Source organism: Bombina bombina, chromosome 3, assembly GCF_027579735.1.
Source record: "Bombina bombina isolate aBomBom1 chromosome 3, aBomBom1.pri, whole genome shotgun sequence".
NCBI lineage: Eukaryota > Metazoa > Chordata > Amphibia > Anura > Bombinatoridae > Bombina > Bombina bombina.
Window position 1 is genome coordinate 1,203,514,644 of NC_069501.1, and position 23,135 is coordinate 1,203,537,778.

The window sequence follows — 23,135 nt, forward strand, 5'->3', positions numbered from 1 at the left end:
AAAGAGCAGATAATTCAGAAACTCGTCTGGCAGAAGAGATAGCCAAAAGGAACAAAACTTTCCAAGAAAGTAATTTGATGTCCAACGAATGCATAGGTTCAAACGGAGGAGCTTGAAGAGCCCCCAGAACCAAATTCAAACTCCAAGGAGGAGAAATTGACTTAATGACAGGTTTTATACGAACCAAAGCTTGTACAAAACAATGAATATCAGGAAGATTAGCAATCTTTCTGTGAAAAAGAACAGAAAGAGCAGAGATTTGTCCTTTCAAGGAACTTGCAGACAAACCTTTATCCAAACCATCCTGAAGAAATTGTAAAATTCTCGGAATTCTAAAAGAATGCCAGGAAAAATTATGAGAAAGACACCAAGAAATATAAGTCTTCCAGACTCTATAATATATCTCCCTAGATACAGATTTACGAGCCTGTAACATAGTATTAATCACAGAGTCAGAGAAACCTCTTTGACTAAGAATCAAGCGTTCAATCTCCATACCTTTAAATTTAAGGATTTGAGATCCTGATGGAAAAAAGGACCTTGCGACAAAAGGTCTGGTCTTAACGGAAGAGTCCACGGTTGGCAAGAGACCATCCAGACAAGATCCGCATACCAAAACCTGTGAGGCCATGCTGGAGCTACCAGCAGAACAAACAAGCATTCCTTCAGAATCTTGGAGATTACTCTTGGAAGAAGAACTAGAGGCGGAAAGATATAGGCAGGATGATACTTCCAAGGAAGTGACAATGCATCCACTGCTTCCGCTTGAGGATCCCTGGATCTGGACAGATACCTGGGAAGTTTCTTGTTTAGATGAGAGGCCATCAGATCTATTTCTGGAAGTCCCCACATTTGAACAATCTGAAGAAATACCTCTGGGTGAAGAGACCATTCGCCCGGATGTAACGTTTGGCGGCTGAGATAATCCGCTTCCCAATTGTCTATACCTGGGATATGAACCGCAGAAACTAGACAGGAGCTGGATTCCGCCCATACCAGAATTTGAGATACTTCCTTCATAGCCAGAGGACTGTGAGTCCCTCCTTGATGATTGATGTATGCCACAGTTGTGACATTGTCTGAAAACAAATGAACGATTCTCTCTTTAGAAGAGGCCATGACTGAAGAGCTCTGAAAATTGCACGGAGTTCCAAAATATTGATCGGTAATCTCACCTCCTGAGATTCCCAAACCCCTTGTGCTGTCAGAGACCCCCAAACAGCTCCCCAACCTGTCAGACTTGCATCTGTTGAAATTACAGTCCAGGTCGGAAGAAGAAAAGAAGCCCCCTGAACTAAACGATGGTGATCTGTCCACCACATCAGAGAGTGTCGTACAATCGGTGTTAAAGATATGAATTGAGATATCTTTGTGTAATCCCTGCACCACTGGTTCAGCATACAGAGCTGAAGAGGTCGCATGTGAAAACGAGCAAAGGGGATCGCGTCCGATGCTGCAGTCATAAGACCTAGAATTTCCATGCATAAAGCTACCGAAGGGAATGATTGTGACTGAAGGTTTTGACAAGCTGATATCAACTTTAGACGTCTCTTGTCTGTCAAAGACAGAGTCATGGACACTGAATCTATCTGAAAACCTAAAAAGGTTACCCTTGTCTGAGGAATCAATGAACTTTTTGGTAAATTGATCCTCCAACCATGATCTTGAAGAAACAACACAAGTCGATTCGTATGAGATTCTGCTAAATGTGAAGACTGAGCAAGTACCAAGATATCGTCCAAATAAGGAAATACCACAATACCCTGTTCTCTGATTACAGACAGAAGGGCACCGAGAACCTTTGTAAAAATTCTTGGGGCTGTAGCTAGGCCAAACGGTAGAGCCACAAACTGGTAATGCTTGTCTAGGAAAGAGAATCTCAGAAACTGATAGTGATCTGGATGAATCGGAATATGCAGATATGCATCCTGTAAATCTATTGTGGACATATAATGCTCTTGCTGAACAAAAGGCAGGATAGTCCTTACAGTTACCATTTTGAATGTTGGTATCCTTACATAACGATTCAATATTTTTAGATCCAGAACTGGTCTGAAGGAATTCTCCTTCTTTGGTACAATGAAGAGATTTGAATAAAACCCCAGCCCCTGTTCCAGAACTGGAACTGGTATAATTACTCCAGCCAACTCGAGATCTGAAACATTTCAGAAATGCTTGAGCCTTCGCTGGGTTTACTGGGACACGGGAAAGAAAAAATCTCTCTGCAGGAAGCCAATTCTGTACCCTTTTGAAACAATGTTCTGAATCCAGAGATTGTGAACGGAATTGAACCAAATTTCTTTGAAAAAACGTAATCTGCCCCCTACCAGCTGAGCTGGAATGAGGGCCGCACCTTCATGTGGACTTGGGAGCTGGCTTTGGTTTTCTGAAAGGCTTGGATTTATTCCAGACTGGAGATGGTTTCCAAACTGATACCGCTCCTGAGGATGAAGGATCAGGCTTTTGTTCCTTGTTGTGACGAAAGGAATGAAAACTTTTATTAGACCTAAATTTACCTTTAGATTTTTTATCCTGTGGTAAAAAAAAAAGTTCCTTTCCCTCCAGTAACAGTTGAGATAATAGAATCCAACTGAGAACCAAACAATTTATTACCCTGGAAAGAAAGGGAAAGCAGAGTAGACTTAGAAGACATATCAGCATTCCAAGTTTTAAGCCATAAAGTTCTTCTAGCTAAAATAGCTAGACACATATACCTGACGTCAACTCTAATGATATCAAAGATGGCATCACAAATAAAATTATTAGCATGTTGTAGAAGAATAATAATGCTATGAGAATTATGATCTGTTACTTGTTGCGCTAAAGCTTCTAACCAAAAGGTTGAAGCTGCAGCAACATCCGCTAAAGATATAGCAGGTCTAAGAAGATTACCTGAAAACAAGTAAGCTTTTCTTAGAAAGGATTCAATTTTCCTATCTAAAGGATCCTTAAAGGAAGTACCATCTGCCGTAGGAATAGTAGTACGCTTAGCAAGAGTAGAGACAGCCCCATCAACCTTAGGGATTTTGTCCCAAAATTCTAATCTGTCAGATGGCACAGGATATAATTGCTTAAAACGTTTAGAAGGAGTAAAAGAATTACCCAAATTATTCCATTCCCTGGAAATTACTTCAGAAATAGCACCAGGGACAGGAAAAACTTCTGGAATAACTACAGGAGATTTAAAAACCTTATCTAAACGTTTAGATTTAGTATCAAGAGGACTAGAATTCTCAATTTCTAATGCAATTAGGACTTCTTTACGTAAAGAACGAATAAATTTCATTTTAAATAAATATGAAGATTTATCAGCATCAACCTCTGAGACAGAATCCTCTGAATCAGAAGAACCAATATCAGTATCAGAATGATGATGTTCATTTAAAAATTCATCTGAAAAATGAGAAGTTTTAAAAGACCTTTTACGTTTACTAGAAGGAGGAATAACAGACATAGCCTTCTTAATGGATTTAGAAACAAAATCTCTTATGTTATCAGGAACACTCTGAGTATTAGATGTTGACGGAACAGCAACAGGTAATGTAACAGTACTAAAGGAAATATTATCTGCATTAGCAAGTTTGTCATGACAAACAGTACAAACAGCTGGAGGAACAGATACCAAAAGTTTACAGCAGATACACTTAGCTTTGGTAGCTCCAGCACCAGGCAGGGATTTTCCAGACGTATCTTCTGACTCAGCTTCAACGTGGGACATCTTGCAATATGTAATAGAAAAAAACATATAAAGCAAAATTGATCAAATTCCTTAAATGACAGTTTCAGGAATGGGAAAAAAATGCCATAGAACAAGCTTCTAGCAACCAGAAGCACAAAATAATGAGACTTAAATAATGTGGAGACAATAGTGACGCCACATCCGGAACGCCGACACCTTTGGCGCAAAAAACGTCAAATGACGCAACTTCCGGCGACACGTATGACGCCGGAAACAGAAATATTTGCGCCAAAAAAGTCTGCGCCAAGAATGACGCAATAAAATGAAGCATTTTCAGCCCCCGCGAGCCTAACAGCCCACAGGAAAAAAGTCAAATTTTTAAGGTAAGAAAAAATGATTTATTCATATGCATTATCCCAAATATGAAACTGACTGTCTGAAATAAGGAACGTTGAACATCCTGAGTCAAGGCAAATAAATGTTTGAATACATATATTTAGAACTTTATATAAAAGTGCCCAACCATAGCTTAGAGTGTCACAGAAAATAAGACTTACTTACCCCAGGACACTCATCTACATGTAGTAGAAAGCCAAACCAGTACTGAAACGAGAATCAGTAGAGGAAATGGTACATATAAGAGTATATCGTCGATCTGAAAAGGGAGGTAAGAGATGAATCTCTACGACCGATAACAGAGAACCTATGAAATAGACCCCGTAGAAGGAGATCACTGCATTCAAATAGGCAATACTCTCCTCACATCCCTCTGACATTCACTGCACGCTGAGAGGAAAACCGGGCTCCAACCTGCTGCGGAGCGCATATCAACGTAGAATCTAGCACAAACTTACTTCACCACCTCCATAGGAGGCAAAGTTTGTAAAACTGATTTGTGGGTGTGGTGAGGGGTGTATTTATAGGCATTTTGAGGTTTGGGAAACTTTGCCCCTCCTGGTAGGAATGTATATCCCATACGTCACTAGCTCATGGACTCTTGCTAATTACATGAAATAAATAACTATACCCCCTTTCAGATAAGGCAACCTATTTGTATTTTTAATAAATCTGTATTTAAAGTGTCAGTAAACCTTAAAAATAATGTTATATAATTCTGCACATAGTGCAGAATTATATAACATTATATTAGCCAAACTTTGTAAAACCTAATATACCCTTTTATTTTATTTTTTTAAAATGGCTGTTTTACAGACCCGCTCTCTGTGCTCTTCTGAACAGGTCTGTTTCACACAGCGTATCGGGCCAGCTGTATACTAAGTGCAGCTCGCTCCTGCTCTGTCTGACAGCAGGAGCGAGCTGCACTGTGTATAATGGCGCGGTCTGGCCGGGCTGTAACTATACAGCTGGCCCGATGCGCAGTGTGAAACAAACAGACCCGCTCAGAAGAGCACAGAGAGCGGGTCTGTAAAACAGCCGTTTTTTAAAAAAAAATAAAAGGGTATATTAGGTTTTACAAAGTTTGGCTAATATAATGTTATATAATTCTGCACTATGTGCAGAATTATAAAACATTTTTGAGGTTTACTGTCCCTTTAAATTATTGTCTGAGGAATCATCCAGAATGAGTTAGAATAGTTTATTTAGACAATAAAAAATAAGGACCGTTTCATGATTTCATTTTAAATTTATTGCTTTAAAAAAATGGTGCAAGGCGATTTCAGGTCAGCATACTAAGAGTAATTGTATACTCTTATTTACTCAGTCAGCTTGTTATTGACATGACAATAGTTTGACTTAAATTAACAGCTACTTTAAAACGCTACAAACCAGATATTTACAAAATGTATATCATTTATCATGGCGCCCATGTGCACTACACAAAAAGCATATACATTTTACAGTAAATACATTAAAATCCATAAAAACAGACATTACAGAAAGCTGTACAAAAATAAACTTTTTTTTTTTAATTAAAAGCAGCTTATTTGAAGCAAGAAAAACAAGCTCACTAAACAGGTCAACTACAAACACCAGTTGCCATATGAGAGTTATGTCAGAACCAGAATTTTACTTCACAAGGATAGTTCACCGGAGTCTGTCCCAACGCCAAATTGTTGCATCATCACAGACCGCTATAAGAATACTGCTGTCTCTGCTGAAACTTGTTTGCCGAATTGCAGCAACACACTTAGGATGTGTTAGTGTTGTACATCTGTGAAAAAATATGTACATTTGTAACTAAGCAATAAATAAATAAAAAGCTCTAAAACCGCTGATAAATTATTTTCTTTCAGGGTGGTGAGAGTCCACGAGAATTGACATGTGGGATTGATTTGCCATCACTAGGAGGCGGCAAAGAACCCCAAACAAAGCTTTTAAGCCCTCCCACCTCCCTTTAGTACTCAGTTTAACGTATAGCCGAGCAGAGGAGAGGAACAGACAGGTAGGAAAGAGAAAAAGAGTGGTAATAAATTGGCGCACATAAAACTGCTGCCAAAAATAAATTGAAATTGGGCAGGGTCTCGTGGACTCAACACCCTGAAAGAAAATAATCAGGTAAAAATACATTTTTTTTTTCTTTCATAAAGGTGATGAAAGTCCAGGAGCCTTGATGTTTGATATCTAATACTCAAGCTGTGGAGTCAACAAAAAGGAAAGGGTGGGACAAAGGATAAGGCAGTTGCTATTTGCAAGACACTGCGGCTTAAAGGACTTTACTTCCAAAAAAAGCTTCTGAAAAAGCAAAAAAACAAAAACATTTGATAAAATTTGGCAAATATGCACAAGGAATACCAGGTTGCAGCTTTGCAAATCTGTGCCATTGAAGCTTCTTTTCTAAAGGGCCACAAAGTAGAAACTGATCTAGAGGAATGAGTTAAAAAGGGGGACATTGCAAAACAGAAAGAACTAGAAAATCGTATGAATGGTTTCCATTTTGAAGGTTGGAACTCTCAAAAACTTTTGAGCTTTCAAATCCGAAATGGGTCTGAAAGTTCCCTCCTATTTTTGAACAAGTTTGGAATAGAACCCCCCGACCCGGCCCTGAAACAGGGACAGGATGAATAAATGGCAATATGCTCAAGGTAGCTGCCTTTCAAGAATTCTTGGGAAATTGCGACAGAAGGAAACATCCTTGAGGAAGCCTGGATCGAAAATAGTTTTCTGTGAACCTGGGTTATGTTCAGAACCGAAGTATCCCGAACTGAACAAAACCAGGCCTTCTGAAAAACCTCAATCTGCTCCCTACCAGAACCTGGATTAGAAGTAGACTTCTTGTTCTGCTTAGACTTGGACCAGGAGGGACGTGGTTTCCAAGTGGACTTGTAAGTAGGGTTGCACCGATACCGATACTAGTATTGGTGCCGATACCAAGTATTTGCATGAGTACTTGTACTCATGCAAATGCACCGATAATTAAACCGATACCTCCAATTCCTACCCATATGCCATCTTGTTGCGTTTTTCAAACTGTATGTTCCCATTTCATTTTAAGCTGGAGTGCAGACTTAACTAAAAATTGTTCACTTCTGATCTGCCAATACAAATTGCTGTTATTTGTATTATTTTATGTCAGAGCAGTGCTTTAAAAGCTGCTACTTTACACCTGGAAGCCTTTCATCTTGCACAATTATGCTCAAAACATACTGTACTCTGAGGAGCACCCTTAGCTAGGGCTGGACTGGGAATAAAAAGCAGCCCTGGAAAAATATGAAGACCAGCCATATTTTCTGTTGAGTCAGTAGAAAACAAATGCCCCATTTTTCTCAAAGGGGATAACTGGGATATTCCTTCCCCAATATTATTTTCAGAATTAAATTATATTACTTTGTATTAAATACAGATGTCAGATTTATCAGTTATATAGGCACCCTACAACCCAATTGCATCCAGTAATTGCCCCTTTAAATTGGAGCTTTCCAGCCCCAACTGCTGCAGCTGTTATTTATTGTTGCTGTTATTAATATATTTTATTGCAATAATTTTATTTATAAACATGTTCTGTGAATTTTGTGACAACAAGCACATAAAACTGTTTTATTATTTCAAAATGTCTTTTAAGATACAGTTCATAATTCTAAAGAAGTGATATTAAATCATTAGTGTGCTTGGTACTGTTATGACATCGGTCATTGGTATCGGTGAGTATTTGAAAAAAAAGTATCGGTACTTGTCCTTGGTCTTAAAAAAAAAAATGGTATCGGTGCAACCCTACTTGTAAGATTCCAACTTCTGAGTAATGAAAGGAGCAGAAACTATTTCCAATTCTAATCTTTCCTCTTGTCTTATCTTTAGGGAGAAAAGCTCACTTGCCTCCAGTAACAGTGGATATGATTGAATCTAAACCAGATCCATAAAAGTATCTTCTGTTGAAAGGAAAGATTAAACAATCTGTTTTGGCTAGGACAGAAAACCATTTTTTTTACATTAATCCTGACAATGTCCATAACTGCATCACAGAGAGTTGGCTGTACAAAGCATCTTAATACAAACTTGAAGTTCCTCTATAGAGAACTGGTCTGAAATAAGATCAAACAACAGAAAGCTGCGGCACCTGCTACACATACTATGACATTAGCTGGTTTGAAGGAAAAGTTTCCTGAAAAAAGATTCTAACTTGCAGTCCATAGGATCTCTAAATGATGCACTGGTCCTCTAAAGGGATAGGTATTACGCTTGGTGAAGGTTAGCATGATGCTTAGGTCCAAAGTATTAAGGGGTACATTTTCTTAAGACAAGGTGGAGCAAATGTAATATACCCAGCCTTTTCCATTCCTGTGATTAGGTCAGGAACCTAAAAACCTCTGGGGCAAAGGAGAGGGTATTATAAATGAAAATTCAGTTGAATTACAGGTTTTTCCTCAGAATATTTCTGATCTGTAAGGCTCCTCATGCGGTAAGAAAAACGTAAATGCTCAACTCCGAATCTGAATCCTGATCCTCTGAAGATATTTCACCCTCCGAGGAACAATCAGAATGATCAGACACAGAGTCCTGCAAAGTGTCCAGTTTAGACACCCGAGGACACGTAAGATTGTCTGGAATAATGTCACAAGATTTACATTAAGTTGATCGCGGAATGGTTGCCAAATCCATAGAGAGTAGATTATTTTTAAACTCAGAAGGAAAATCCAATGCAGCTCCCTGTGAAATATACACAGGAGCAGAACATTTTTTTGTAGGACGGATTGTAGCAGGCTGACCTGAATTTATGAAATGAAACACATACATTGCATAATTGTGCTGGTGGGCAAACAGGGACAGATTTGCAAGATAAGCACACAAGCTGAGAAAATGTATGGTCAGTAGATCTACCGTCTAGTGTATCAGAGAAATATACTGCGGGGACAGTTCTATTAGGTTCTAAAGCTAAGAGCAGTAGACAAAGTACACAGAATACAATTACAGTCCAACTGCGGTATAAAACAACACAGTATGGAAGTTAAACGTGTAGTGCTTAGCAATTGTACAACCCCAGCAACTACCAAAACACCCACAGGGAAATAACCTCTCAAAAAGCTCTTGACAATAGGAACTTGCCGTCTCCAGAATAGTTTGCAAGACACCCCAGGAGAGAGATGCATGCTCCAGTACCCAGGTAATGGCTGACAGGAGAGCGAGTGAGAAAATTGGCCAAGAATAAAGGTTTCCTGAATGAAATTAGCGCTCCCCAGCCGCACGCTAACAGAAAACATAATTTATGCTTACCTGATAAATTTATTTCTCTTGTAGTGTATCCAGTCCACGGATCATCCATTACTTATGGGATACCAATACCAAAGCTAAGGTACACGGATGATGGGAGGGACAAGGCAGGATTAAGCGGAAGGAAACACTGCCTGAAGAACCTTTCTCCCAAAAACAGCCTCTGAAGAAGCAAAAGTATCAAATTTGTAAAATTTGGAAAAAGTGTGAAGCGAAGACCAAGTCGCGGCCTTGCAAATCTGTTCAACAGAGGCCTCATTTTTAAAGGCCCAGGTGGAAGCCACAGCTCTAGTAGAATGAGCTGTAATCCTTTCAGGGGGCTGCTGTCCAGCAGTCTCATAGGCTAGGCGTATTATGCTCCGAAGCCAAAAGGAAAGAGGTTGCCGAAGCTTTTTTGACCTCTCCTCTGTCCAGAGTAAACGACAAACAGGGTAGATGTTTGACGAAAATCTTTAGTAGCTTGTAAGTAAAACTTCAAGGCACGGACTACGTGATTATGTAAAAGATGTTCCTTCTTTGAAGAAGGATTAGGACACAATGATGGAATAACAATCTCTTGATTGATATTCTTTTTAGAAACCACCTTAGGTAAAAACCCAGGTTTGGTACGCAGGACTACCTTATCTGCATGAAAAATCAGATAAGGAGAATCACATTGTAAGGCTGATAGCTCAGAGACTCTCCGAGCCGAGGAAATAGCCATCAAAAACAGAACTTTCCAAGATAAAAGTTTAATATCAATGGAATGAAGGGGTTTCAACGGAACTCCTTGAAGAACCAAGTTTAAGCTCCACGGGGGAGCAACAGGTTTAAACAAAGGCTTAATTCTAACCAAAGCCTGGCAAAATGCCTGGACGTCTGGAACCTCTGCCAGACGCTTGTGCAAAAGAATAGACAGAGCAGAAATCTGTCCCTTTAAGGAACTAGCTGATAATGCTTTGTCCAAGCCCTCTTGGAGAAAAGACAATATTCTAGGAATCCTAACCTTACTCCATGAGTAATTCTTGGATTCACACAAATAAAGATATTTACTCCATATCTTGTGGTAGATTTTCCTGGTAACAGGCTTTCGTGCCTGTATTAAAGTATCAATGACCGACTTGGAGAAGCCACGCTTTGATAGAATCAAGCGTTCAATCTCCATGCAGTCAGTCTCAGAGAAATTAGATTTGGATGATTGAAAGGACCTTGTATCAGAAGGTCCTGTCTTAGAGGCAGAGTCCATGGTGGAAAGGATGACATGTCCACTAGGTCTGCATACCAAGTCCTGCGTGGTCACGCAGGTGCTATCAGAATCACTGATGCTCTCTCCTGTTTGATTTTGGCAATCAGTCGAGGGAGCAGAGAAAACGGTGGAAACACATAAGCCAGGTTGAAGAACCAAGGCGCTGCTAGAGCATCTATCAGCGTCGCTTCTGGGTCCCTGGACCTGGATCCGTAACAAGGAAGCTTGGCGTTCTGGTGAGACGTCATGAGATCCAACTCTGGTTTGCCCCAACGATGAATCAACTGAGCAAACACCTCCGGATGGAGTTCCCACTCCCCCGGATGGAAAGTCTGACGACTTAGAAAATCCGCCTCTCAGTTCTCCACGCCTGGGATATGGATTGCTGACAGGTGGCAAGAGTGGTACTCTGCCCAGCGAATTATATTTGAGACTTCTAACATCGCTAGGGAACTCCTGGTTCCCCCTTGATGATTGATGTAAGCCACAGTCGTGATGTTGTCCGACTGAAATCTGATGAACCTCAGTGTTGCTAACCGAGGCCAAGCCAGAAGAGCATTGAATATCGCTCTTAACTCCAGAATATTTATTGGAAGGAGTTTCTCCTCCTGAGTCCACGATCCCTGTGCCTTCAGGGAATTCCAGACTGCACCCCAACCTAGAAGGCTGGCATCTGTTGTTACAATTGTCCAATCTGGCCTGCGAAAGGTCATACCCTTGGACAGGTGTACCCGAGACAACCACCAGAGAAGAGAATCTCTGGTCTCTTGATCCAGATTTAGCAGAGGGGACAAATCTGTGTAATCCCCATTCCACTCAGCATGCATAAATGTAGCGGTCTGAGATGAAGGCGGGCAAATGGCACTATGTCTATTGCCGCTACCATTAAGCCGATTACCTCCATACACTGAGCTACCGAAGGGCGCGGAATGGAGTGAAGAATACGGCAAGCATTTAGAAGTTTTGATAACCTGGACTCCGTCAGGTAAATTTTAATTTCTACAGAATCTATAAGAGTCCCTAAGGAGGAGACTCTTGTGAGTGGGGATAGAGAACTCTTTTCCTCGTTCACTTTCCTCCTGTGTGACCTCAGAAATGCCAGAACTATCTCTGTATGAGACTTGGCAACTTGAAAGCTTGACGCCTGTATCAGGATGTCGTCTAGATACGGAGCCACCGCTATGCCTCGCGGTCTTAGAACCGCCAGAAGTGAGCCCAGAACCTTTGTAAAGATTCTCGGGGCTGTAGCCAACCCGAAGGGAAGAGCTACAAATTGGTAATGCCTGTCTAGAAAGGCAAACCTTAGAAACCGATGATGATCTTTGTGAATCGGTATGTGAAGGTAGGCATCCTTTAAGTCCACTGTGGTCATGTACTGACCTTCTTGGATCATGGGTAGGATGGTCCGAATAGTTTCCATTTTGAATGATAGAACTCTGAGGAATTTGTTTAAGATCTTTAGATCCAAAATTGGTCTGAAGGTTCCCTCTTTTTTGGGAACCACAAACAGATTCGAATAAAAACCCTGTCCTTGTTCCATCCGCGGAACTGGATGGATCACTCCCATAACTAGGAGGTCTTGCACACAGCGTAGGAATGCCTCTTTCTTTATCTGATTTGCAGATAGCCTTGAAAGATGAAATCTCCCTTGTGGAGGAGAAGCTTTGAAGTCCAGAAGATGTCCCTGAGATATGATCTCCAACGCCCAGGGATCCTGAACATCTCTTGCCCACGCCTGGGCGAAGAGAGAAAGTCTGCCCCCTACTAGATCCGTCGCCGGATAGGGGGCCGTTCCTTCATGCTGTCTTAGAGGCAGCAGCAGGCTTTTTGGCCTGCTTGCCTTTGTTCCAGGACTGGTTAGGTTTCCAGGCCTGCTTAGATTGAGCAAAAGTTCCCTCTTGTTTTGAAGCGGAGGAAGTTGATGCTGCACCTGCCTTGAAATTTCAAAAGGCACGAAATTTAAATTGTTTGGCCTTTGCTTTGGCCCTGTCCTGAGGGTGTGACCCTTACCTCCAGTAATGTCAGCAATAATTTCATTCAAACCAGGCCCGAATAAGGTCTGCCCCTTGAAAGGAATGTTGAGTAATTTAGACTTCGAAGTCACATCAGCTGACCAGGATTTAAGCCATAGCACCCTACGCGCTTGGATGTCGAATCCGGAATTCTTAGCCGTTAGTTTAGTCAAATGAACAATGGCATCAGAAACAAATGAGTTAGCTAGCTTAAGTGTTCTAAGCTTGTCAATAATTTCAGTCAATGGAGCTGTATGGATGGCCTCTTCCAGGGCCTCAAACCAGAATGCCGCCGCGGCCGTGACAGGCACAATGCATGCAAGGGGCTGTAAAATAAAACCTTGTTGAATAAACATTTTCTTAAGGTAACCCTCCAATTTTTTATCCATTGGATCTGAAAAAGCACAACTGTCCTCAACCGGGATAGTAGTACGCTTTGCTAAAGTAGAAACTGCTCCCTCCACCTTAGGGACCGTCTGCCATAAGTCCCGTGTAGTGGCGTCTATTGGAAACATTTTTCTAAATATAGGAGGTGGGGAAAAAGGCACACCCGGTCTATCCCACTCCTTGCTAATAATTTCTGTAAGCCCTTTAGGTATAGGAAAAACATCAGTACACACCGGTACCGCATAGTATTTATCCAGCCTACACAATTTCTCTGGTACTGCAACTGTGTTACAGTCATTCAGAGAAGCTAATACCTCCCCAAGCAACACACAGAGGTTCTCAAGCTTAAATTTAAAATTAGAAATCTCTGAATCAGGATTCCCCGAATCAGAGATGTCACCCACAGACTGAAGCTCTCCGTCCTCATGATCTGCATATTGTGACGCAGTATCAGACATGGCCCTTACAGCATCTGCGCGCTCTGTATTTCTCCTAACCCCAGAGCAATCGCGCTTGCCTCTTAATTCAGGCAACCTGAATAATACCTCTGACAGGGTATTACTCATGATTGCAGCAATGTCCTGCAAGGTAATCGCTATGGGCGTCCCTGATGTAATTGGCGCCATATTAGCGTGCATCCCCTGAGCGGGAGGCGAAGGGTCTGACACGTGGGGAGAGTTAGTCGGCATAACTTCCCCCTCGTCAGAATCTTCTGGTGATATTTCTTTTATAGTTAAAGACTGATCTTTACTGTTTAAGGTGACATCAATACATTTAGTACACATTCTCCTATGGGGCTCCACCATGGCTTTCAAACATAATGAACAAGTAGTTTCCTCTGTGTCAGACATGTTTAAACAGACTAGCAATGAGACTAGTAAGCTTGGAAAACACTTTAAACAAGTTTCAAAGCAATATAAAAAACGTTACTGCACCTTTAAGAAAACACAAATTTTGTCAAAATTTGAAACAGTGAAAAAAGGCAGTTACACTAACGAAATTTTTACAGTGTATGTAACAAGTTAGCAGAGCATTGCACCCACTTGCAAATGGATGATTAACCCCTTAATACCCAAAACGGAATAATAAAAGACAAAAACGTTTTCAAACAGTCACAACTGCCACAGCTCTACTGTGGCTTTTTACCTCCCTCAAAAACGACTTTGAAGCCTTTTGAGACCTCCAGAGATGTCCTGGATCATGCAGGAAGAAGCTGGATGTCTGTGTCTAATTTTTGCTGTACAAAAAACCAGCAAAATAGGCCCCTCCCACTCATATTACAACAGTGGAAAGCCTAAGGAAACTGTTTCTAGGCCAAACTCAAGCCAGCCATGTGGAAAAAAAAAACTAGGCCCCAATAAGTTTTATCACCAAATACATATAAAAACGATTAAACATGCCAGCAAATGTTTTATATTACATTTTTATAAGAGTATTCATCTCTATTAATAAGCCTGATACCAGTAGCTCTCACTGCATTTAAGGCTTTACTTACATTAGTTCGGTATCAGCAGCATTTTCTAGCAAATTCCATCCCTAGAAAAATATTAACTGCACATACCTTATTGCAGGAAAACCTGCACGCCATTCCCTTTCTGAAGTTACCTCACTCCTCAGAATATGTGAGAACAGCCATGGATCTTAGTTACTTCTGCTAAGATCATAGAAAACGAAGGCAGATTCTTCTTCTAAATACTGCCTGAGATAAACAGTACACTCCGGCACCATTTAAAAATAAACTTTTGATTGAAGAATAAACTAAGTATAAAACACCACACTCCTCTTATGACCTCCATCTTGGTTGAGGCTTGCAAGAGAATGACAGTTAGGGGAGGAGCTATATAGCAGCTCTGCTGTGGGTGATCCTCTTGCAACTTCCTGTTGGGAAGGAGAATATCCCATAAGTAATGGATGATCCGTGGACTGGATACACTTAACAAGAGAAATTAGCATGTTTCCTTGTAGCCCGAATCGCACTGTCCAGCCGGGTACATAAATATGGAGTTAAGTTTGCACGCTCCTCCAAATAGTGCTCAATTAAAAATTCTCCGATAGCACTCCTGCAGAGTTACGCTGCTAAAAATGACAAGCAGCCTTGAAGTATGTCTAAAATCTAGTAGAGAGCCCATCCAGTGCTATGAGGTTAATAGCAGAAAATATATGAGAGGAGTCTGAGCACACCTGTCAACGTAGAAACTGGAACACTGCATATATTTACCTTCCTTCTGGGAGGCAAAGAACAATGGCTTAAAAGTTTGTTTGTTTGGGGTTCTTTGCCCCCTCCTAGTGATGGGAATTTGATACCACACGTCAAAGTTTGTGGACTCTCACCACCTTATGAAAGAAAATATATTTGTCTTTTATTTCATCTATAATTTACATACAAATTATGCTATAGAAGTAGTTGTCCTTTATTGGTCTTTGCTAAACTCCAGTTTATTACCATAATAAATAGTATCCTGTCCTATTAAAAAATAAAATGTCACAACTATCACAGTAATGCAGACTCATCCAGAAATATAGCCCACTGAGGTGTGTGAGAGAGATTTGGTGCATGCCACCCACAACCACCCACAACCAAAAAAAAACCCCAACAACTTACTTGGCTTTGTGAGGATCTTCTACTTCTAGATCCCAGACGTAGAGCTTCCCAACTTGATTTCCCAGGGCAAGCATCTAGAATTGAAATAGATATATTTGTTCAGTAAGGAAATATTTCATAGCAATAAGTCTAGAACTTTGGGAATCCCACAAAATGTTAATGCAGGAGGACTATTTAGTGTCTCTGTAATATGCTTTAAAAAGGGAGAGTAATAGCAAAAATAAAATGTCTGAATTTGGATAGAATTTAAACACTTTCCTAAGAACTTCTGTTATCAAATGTGCTTTGTTAAAGAAGTAGTGTTAACTGCACAAATGCACTACTGGGAGATAGCTGAACACATATGGTGAGCCAATGATGATATATATTTGCAGACACCAATCACCAGCTAATTCCCGGCAGTGCATTTCTGCTCATGAGCCTATCTAGGTGTTCTTTTCAACAAAGGATACAATAACAATGCAAAATTCGATAACAGAAGTAATGGAAGTAAAATGCAAAGTTGTTTATTACCTTTATTTTGGTATTTGAAATAGCAGATTTAGCCTGTGGTATCCAAACCTATACTGAAAGTGTCTATACTTAAGAATAGGCTAATGACAAGTAATATAAACACAGCAAGCAAATAAATTACACTCCCAGTGGGGTGTAGCAGAGGTAAGCTAAAATAAAATGAAAAAAAAAAAAAAAAAAAAAAAAAATTTCCATTGTTCTCTCTATGTATTGGGCTTTGTTATACAAACCAATATAAGATAAGGAAGCATGTGTGTACAGAAAGTTATAAAAATACTGAGATCTGATTATACCGGCAAGCTCAACCCACTTTTAATTAGTTGTAGTTTCAAAGAACAAAACCAGCTACTTCATATACACAAATAAACCTAAAGAAGCCCATCTCTTAAAAAATAAATAAAATATATTTATTTATTTTGCAGCCGGTATAACAAGTCACTGGAAATACATTAAGGGGAAAAAAAAAAAAAAAAGACAGTATACTGTCCCTTCAAGAAGACAGCTATTCTACACAGAAAAAAATAATTTATGCTTGCCTGATAAATCTCTTTCTTCAAGGCATGAAGAGTCCACAACTATATTCCAATTACTAATGGGATATTCAACTCCTGGCCAGCAGAGCTGTTGTGTCACTTCCCTTACCCATAATCCCCAGTCATTCAGCCAAATTAAACTGGAAAAAGTTTAAACACAAGGGTATAGAGGTGCCTGAGGTTTACTTAAAAAAAACTGCAGAATTAAACTGAAAAAAGGGTGGGGTCGTGGACTCTCCATGCCTGGAAAGAAAGAAATTTATCAGGTAAGAATACATTTTATTTTCTTTCCTATGACATGGAGAGTCTAGGTTATTCAAATTACTAGTGTGAACCAATACCTAAGCTAGAGGACACAGAATGAAAAGGGAGGGAGAATAAGGCAGAGGCTAAACAGAAGGCACCACTGCTTGAAGAACCTTTCTCCCAAAAGAAGCCTCAGTCGAGGCAAAAGTAACAAATTTGTAGAATTTGGAAAAAGTATGCAGAGGACCATGTTGCCGCCTTGCAAATTTGCTCCACAGAAGCTTCATTTTTGAAAGCCCAGGAAGAGGAGACAGCCTAGTGAAATGAGCCGTAATTCTCTCAGGAGTCTGTTGTCCAGCTGTCTCATAAGCTAAACGAATAACACTTATTAACCAGAGGGAAAGGGTAATAAAAGTGGCCTTTTGACCTTTATGCTTGCCAAAGAAACAAAAAAATGTTTTGATAAGACACAACCTTAGGGAGAAAACCTATGAAGGATCGCCTTATCTGCATGAAAACTAAGGTATGGGGAATCACACTGCAGAGCCGAAAGCTCAGAGACTGCGAGTGGAAGAAAAAGCAAGAATAAACAAAACCTTCCAAGATAATTTAATATCAACAGAACGCATCGGCTCAAACGGAGCCTGCTGCAAAACTTTGAGAACAAGGTTAAGACTCCAAGGAGGAGCAACAGATTTAAACACAGGCCTAATTCTGACCAGGGCCTGAGCAAAAGCTTGAACATCTGGCAAATCAGCCAGACGTTGGTGCAAAAGAATAGGCAGTGCAGATATCTGACCCTTCAGAGTACTGACAGACAAATCTTTCTCCAGACCATCCTGAAGAAAAGGATAAAATGCGGGGAATCCTCACCCGGCTCCAGGAGAAACCCTTAGATTCTCACCAATAAAAAGGTATTTACGCCATACCTTATGGTAAATTATGTGAGCAACAGGCTTACAAGCCTGAAGCAACCACATCTAGTCAAAACTAGGCGTTCAATCTCCAAGCACTAAGCTTCAGAGAATCTATATTTGGATGGAGGAAGGGACCCTGAAGTAGAAGGTCCTTCCTCAGAGGTAACCTCCAAGGTGGAAGAGATGACAACTTCACTAGATCCGTGAACCAGATCCTGCAAGGCCATGCAAGAGCTATTAGAATGCTCTCTCCTGTTTGCTCTCCTTCCACGAGTCATTGCTCGTATCAAATGGAGGAAACAGGTATGCTAGAGAGAAGATCCAAGGAACCTCTAGAGCGTCTATCAGAGCAGCCCGAGGATCTCTTGACCTTGAACCGTACCTTGGAAGTTTGGTGTTTTGACGAGACGCCATCAGATCCAACTCGGGAACCCCCCACTCTAAGGGTTATCTTTGAGAACAACTCCGGATGAAGAGTCTACTCTCCGGGATGAAAGGTCTGTCTGCTCAGAAAATACGCCTCCCAGTTGTCCACTCCTGGAATGTGGATGGCAGATAGGAGATAGCTTTTAATGAGTCCCAAACTGCTACCCAGCCTAACAGGCTGGCATCCATGATCACAATCACCCAAGAAGGTCTCAGAAAGCAAGTGCCCCGAGACAGATTTTCCTGTGAAATCCACCACGAGAGAGAGTCTCTTGTTAGGGGACCTAGATCTATCACCTATGATAGATCTGAATGGTATCCATTCCATTGACTGAGCATGCATAGCTGCAGAGGTCTCACATGGAACTGAGCAAAAGGAACAATGTCCATGGAAGTCACCATCAGCCAATCACCTCCATGCATTGAGCCACTGATGGACTAAGAACAGACTGGAGAGAAAGTCACGAAGCAAGAAGTTTGGATTTTCTGACATCCGTCAGGAAAATCTTCATGGACAGGGAATCTACGATTGTCACTAAGAAACATACCCTTGTAGCTGGAACAAGGGAACTCTTTTCCAGATTCACTTTCCATCCGTGGGAACGAAGAAAAGACATCTCTGTATAAGGTTTTGCTAGTTGAAAAGATGACACATTAACTAAGATGTCATCCAGATTTTGTGTCAACGCTAATCCTTAAAATCTGACCAGAGCCAGAAGAGCTCCCAAAACCTTTGTGAATATTCTGGGAGCCGTAGCAAGACCAAAAGGAAGGGCAACAAACTGAAAGTGCTTTTCCAGGAAGGCAAACCTCAGAAACTGGTGATGATCTCTGTGAATGGGAACATAAAGATACAAGTCCTTCAGGTCTATGGTTGTCATAAACTGACCTTCCTGAATCAATTGAAGATTATAATGAATAGTTTCCATCTTAAAGGACGGAACCCTGATAAATTTGATGAACTTTAGGTCTAGAATGGGACGAAAAGTTCCCTCCTTTTTGGGAACCAAAAACAGATTTGAATAGAATCGTTGACCCTGTTCCTCTACAGGAACTGGGACAATTACTCCCAGGGAGGATAGGTCCTCTCTGCAGTTTAGGAAGGCCTCCCTCTTTATCTGCTTTGAGGAGACTCTTGACAGGAGAAATATGCCCCATGGAGGGCAAGACTTGAATCCTATTCTGTAATCCTGGGCTACAATGTCCACAGCCCAAGGATCTTGGACATTGCGTATCCAAGCTTGTTTAAAAAGAGAAAGCCTGTCCCCACTTGATCCAAAATAGGATCGGGGGCAGGCCCTTCATTCCAATTTAGAATCAGAGGAAGGCTTCTTGTTTTGCTTCCCCTTATTTTAAGGCGGATTGGACCTCCACAAGGTCTTGGATTGCTCTGGGTTTGGAAGAGGAGGAGGAAGACTTCTGTCCTTTAAATTTACAAAAGGAACAAAAAATTTAGAATTCTGGCGAACCCTTAGGTCTATTCTTATCCTGAGGAAGGAAAGATCCCTCCGCACACTTAATCTCGGAAATGATTTCTGCCAGACCAGGACCAAATAAAGAATTACCCTTATAAAGGTAAAGACAAAAGCTTGGCCTTAGAAGCTTCATCAGACAACCAAGATTTTAACCAGAGCCCTGGGAGCTAAAACAGCAAAGCAAGAATCTTAGATCCAAGTCTGATTACCTGCATGTTAGCATTGCAGATAAAAGTATTGGCCAGTTTAAGAGCCTTGATCCTATCTTGGATCTCCTCTATCGTAGTCTCTTCTGATATCAAATCAGGCAAACCGTAGCACCAAAATGATGCAACACACGCGACCGTAGCAATACTTGTCGCCGGTTGCCACTGTAATCCTTGATGGATGTACATCTTTTTCAAGTAAGCCTCTAGCTTTTTATCCAAAGGATCCTTGAAGGAACAACTATCCTCTATAGGAATAGTATTTATTTTAGCCAGAATAGAGATAGCTCCTTGTACCTTAGGCACAGTGCATCACGAGTCACGAATGGAGTCAGCGACAGGAAACATCTTATTAAAAACAGGGGAAGGGGAAAAAGGAATCCCCTGCTTATCCCATTCCTGAGCTAGAATTTCTGACATCTTATCTGGAACAGGAAAAACTTCCACAGATGATGGAGAATCAAACTATTAAGTTTATTTGACTTTTTAGAGTTGACGACAGAGTCGTCCAAAGTAGCTAGTACCTCCTTCAGAAGCAATCAGAGGTGTTCAAGCTTAAATCTGAAATTAACTTCTTCAGATTTGGCAGGATAGGAAACCTTACAAGTAGAACTATGTCTAGATTTCCTCTTACGCTTACCCGAAGTAGGGAAAGCAGATAAAGCTGCTGACACCGCAGAAGTTATCTGAGCAGAAAAATTTCCTGGCAAATAAACACCCCCAGGAGGTTGAGAGGAACAGCAAGGCACTGCATGGGAAACTATTAGGGCTTGCGACGTTTGAGAAGAAAGCTGAGGCATATCATGAACAGCATGGTCCTGAGAGACATGTGGTTCAGAGGGGAGTAATTTATCTTTAAATTTCAAAGTTTTAGATAAGCAAGTAGAGCAAAATTGCACAGGGGGTACAACCTGAGCCAACAGGCAAAAACATGTCAAAAGCAATGAACTTTGGTCTGAGTCCTACATACATACATACATACATACATACATACATACATATTATAAATAAAAACAATTTATGTAAGAACTTACCTGATAAATTCATTTCTTTCATATTGGCAAGAGTCCATGAGCTAGTGACGTATGTGATATACAATGCTACCAGGAGGGGCAAGGTTTCCCAAACATCAACATGCCTACAAAATACACCCCTCACCACACCCACAATTTAGTTTGACGAGTAGCCAAGAAGTGGGGTGATAACGAAAGGAGTAAAAAGCATCAACAAAGGAATTTGTAAATAATTGCGCTTTATACAAAAAAAATCATAACCACCACAAAAAGGGTGGGCCTCATGGACTCTTGCCAATATGAAAGAAATGAATCAGGTAAGTTCTTACATAAATTATGTTTTCTTTCATGTAAGTGGCAAGAGTCCATGAGCTAGTGACGTATGGGAGAGCAATACCCAAGATGTGGAACTCCACACAAGAGTCACTAGGGAGGGATAAAAACAGCCATTTTCCGCTGAAAAAAATAATCCACAACCCAAAATTAAGTTTTTTCCTCACATTTTTGAGAATTAACTTATAAGGGACACTGAACCCCAATTTTTGTGTGTGATTCAGATAGAGCATGCAATTTTAAGCAACTTTCTAATTTACTCCTGTTATAAAATGTTCTTCATTCTCTTGGTATGTTTATTTGAAAAGCAAGAATGTAAGTTTAGATGCCAGCCCATTTTTGGTGAACAACCTGGGTTGTCCTTGCTGATTGGACAGAACCAATAAACAAGTGCTGTCCATTTGCTGAACCAAAAATTTGCTGGCTCCTTAGCTTAGATGCCTTCTTTTTTTAAATAAAGATAGCAAGAGTACGAAGAAAAATTAATAGGAGTAAATTAGAAAGTTGCTTAAAATTGCATGCTCTATCTGAATCATGAAAGAAAAAAATTGGGTTCAGTATCCCTTTAACAGCAGCAGAAAAATCAAACTGAAACCGCTGCCTGAAGAACTTTTCTACCAAAAAAACTGCTTCCGAAGAAGCAAATACATCAAAATGGTAGAATTTAGTAAATGTATGCAAAGAAGACCAAGTAGCAGCTTTGCAAATCTGATCAACTGAAGCTTCATTCTTAAAAGCCCAGGAAGTGGAAACTGATCTAGTAGAATGAGCTGTAATTCTCTGAGGCGGGGCTTTACCCGACTCCAAATAGGTTTAATGAATCAAAAGTTTTAACCACAAAGCCAAGGAAACAGCAGAAGCTTTCTGACCTTTCCTGGAACCAGAAAAGATAACAAATAGACTAGAGGTCTTCCTGAAATCTTTAGTAGATTCAACATAATATTTAAAAGCTCTCACCACATCAAAAGAATGTAAAGCTCTTTCCAAAGAATTCTTAGGATTAGGACACAAAGAAGGGACAACCATTTCTCTACTAATGTTGTTAGAATTTACAACATTAGGTAAAAATTTAAATGAAGTCCGCAAAACTGCCTTATCCTGATGAAAAAAATCACAAGAGAGAGCGGATAATTCAGAGATGGCCAAAAGAAACAACATTTTCCAAGAAAGCAGTTTAATGTCTAAAGAATGCATAGGCTCAAACGGAGGAGCCTGTAAAGCCTTCAAAACCAAATTAAGACTCCAAAGAGGAGAGATTGATTTAATGACAGGCTTGATATGAACCAAAGCCTGCACAAAACAATGAATATCAGGAAGTTTAGCAATCTTTCTATGAAATAAAACAGAAAGAGCAGATATTTGTCCTTTCAATGAACTTGCAGACAAACCTTTATCCAAACCATCCTGAAGAAACTGTAAAATTCTAGGAATTCTAAAAGAATGCCAAGAGAATTTATGAGAAGAGCACCATGAAATGTAAGTCTTCCAAACTCTATAATAAATCTTTCTAGAAACAGATTTACGAGCCTGTAACATAGTATTAATCACTGAGTCAAAGAAACCTCTATGACTAAGCGTTCAATTTCCATACCTTCAAATTTAATTATTTGAGATCCTGATGGAAAAACTGACCTTGAGATAGAAGGTCTGGCCTTAAAAGGGACAGTCTAGTCAAAATTAAACTTTCATTATTCAGATAGGACATGTAATTGTAATCAACTTTCCAATTTACTTTTATCATCAAATTTGCTTTTTTCTCTTGGTATTCTTAGTTTAAACTAAACCTAGGTAGGTTCATATGATAATTTCTAAACCTTTGAGGGCTGCCTCTTATCACATACTTTTAAAATTTATTTTCAACACAAAGACACAGAAAGTACACGTGGGCCATATAGATAACCCCC

General features: G+C 40.3%; 1 protein-coding gene across 1 annotated transcript in view; it reads right to left on the reverse strand.

The window, feature by feature from the left end:
- Positions 1-5,304: 5,304 nt before the first annotated feature.
- Positions 5,305-23,135, reverse strand: part of EED (embryonic ectoderm development) — a 52,239-nt gene continuing 34,408 nt past the window's right edge. The window contains exons 11-12 of the mRNA XM_053708647.1: positions 15,570-15,643; positions 5,305-5,852 (exon numbers count right to left, since the gene is read on the reverse strand). Coding sequence (XP_053564622.1) covers positions 5,726-5,852; positions 15,570-15,643 — 201 coding nt within the window. The 3' untranslated portion in view covers positions 5,305-5,725. The remainder of the gene's footprint in view (positions 5,853-15,569; positions 15,644-23,135) is intronic.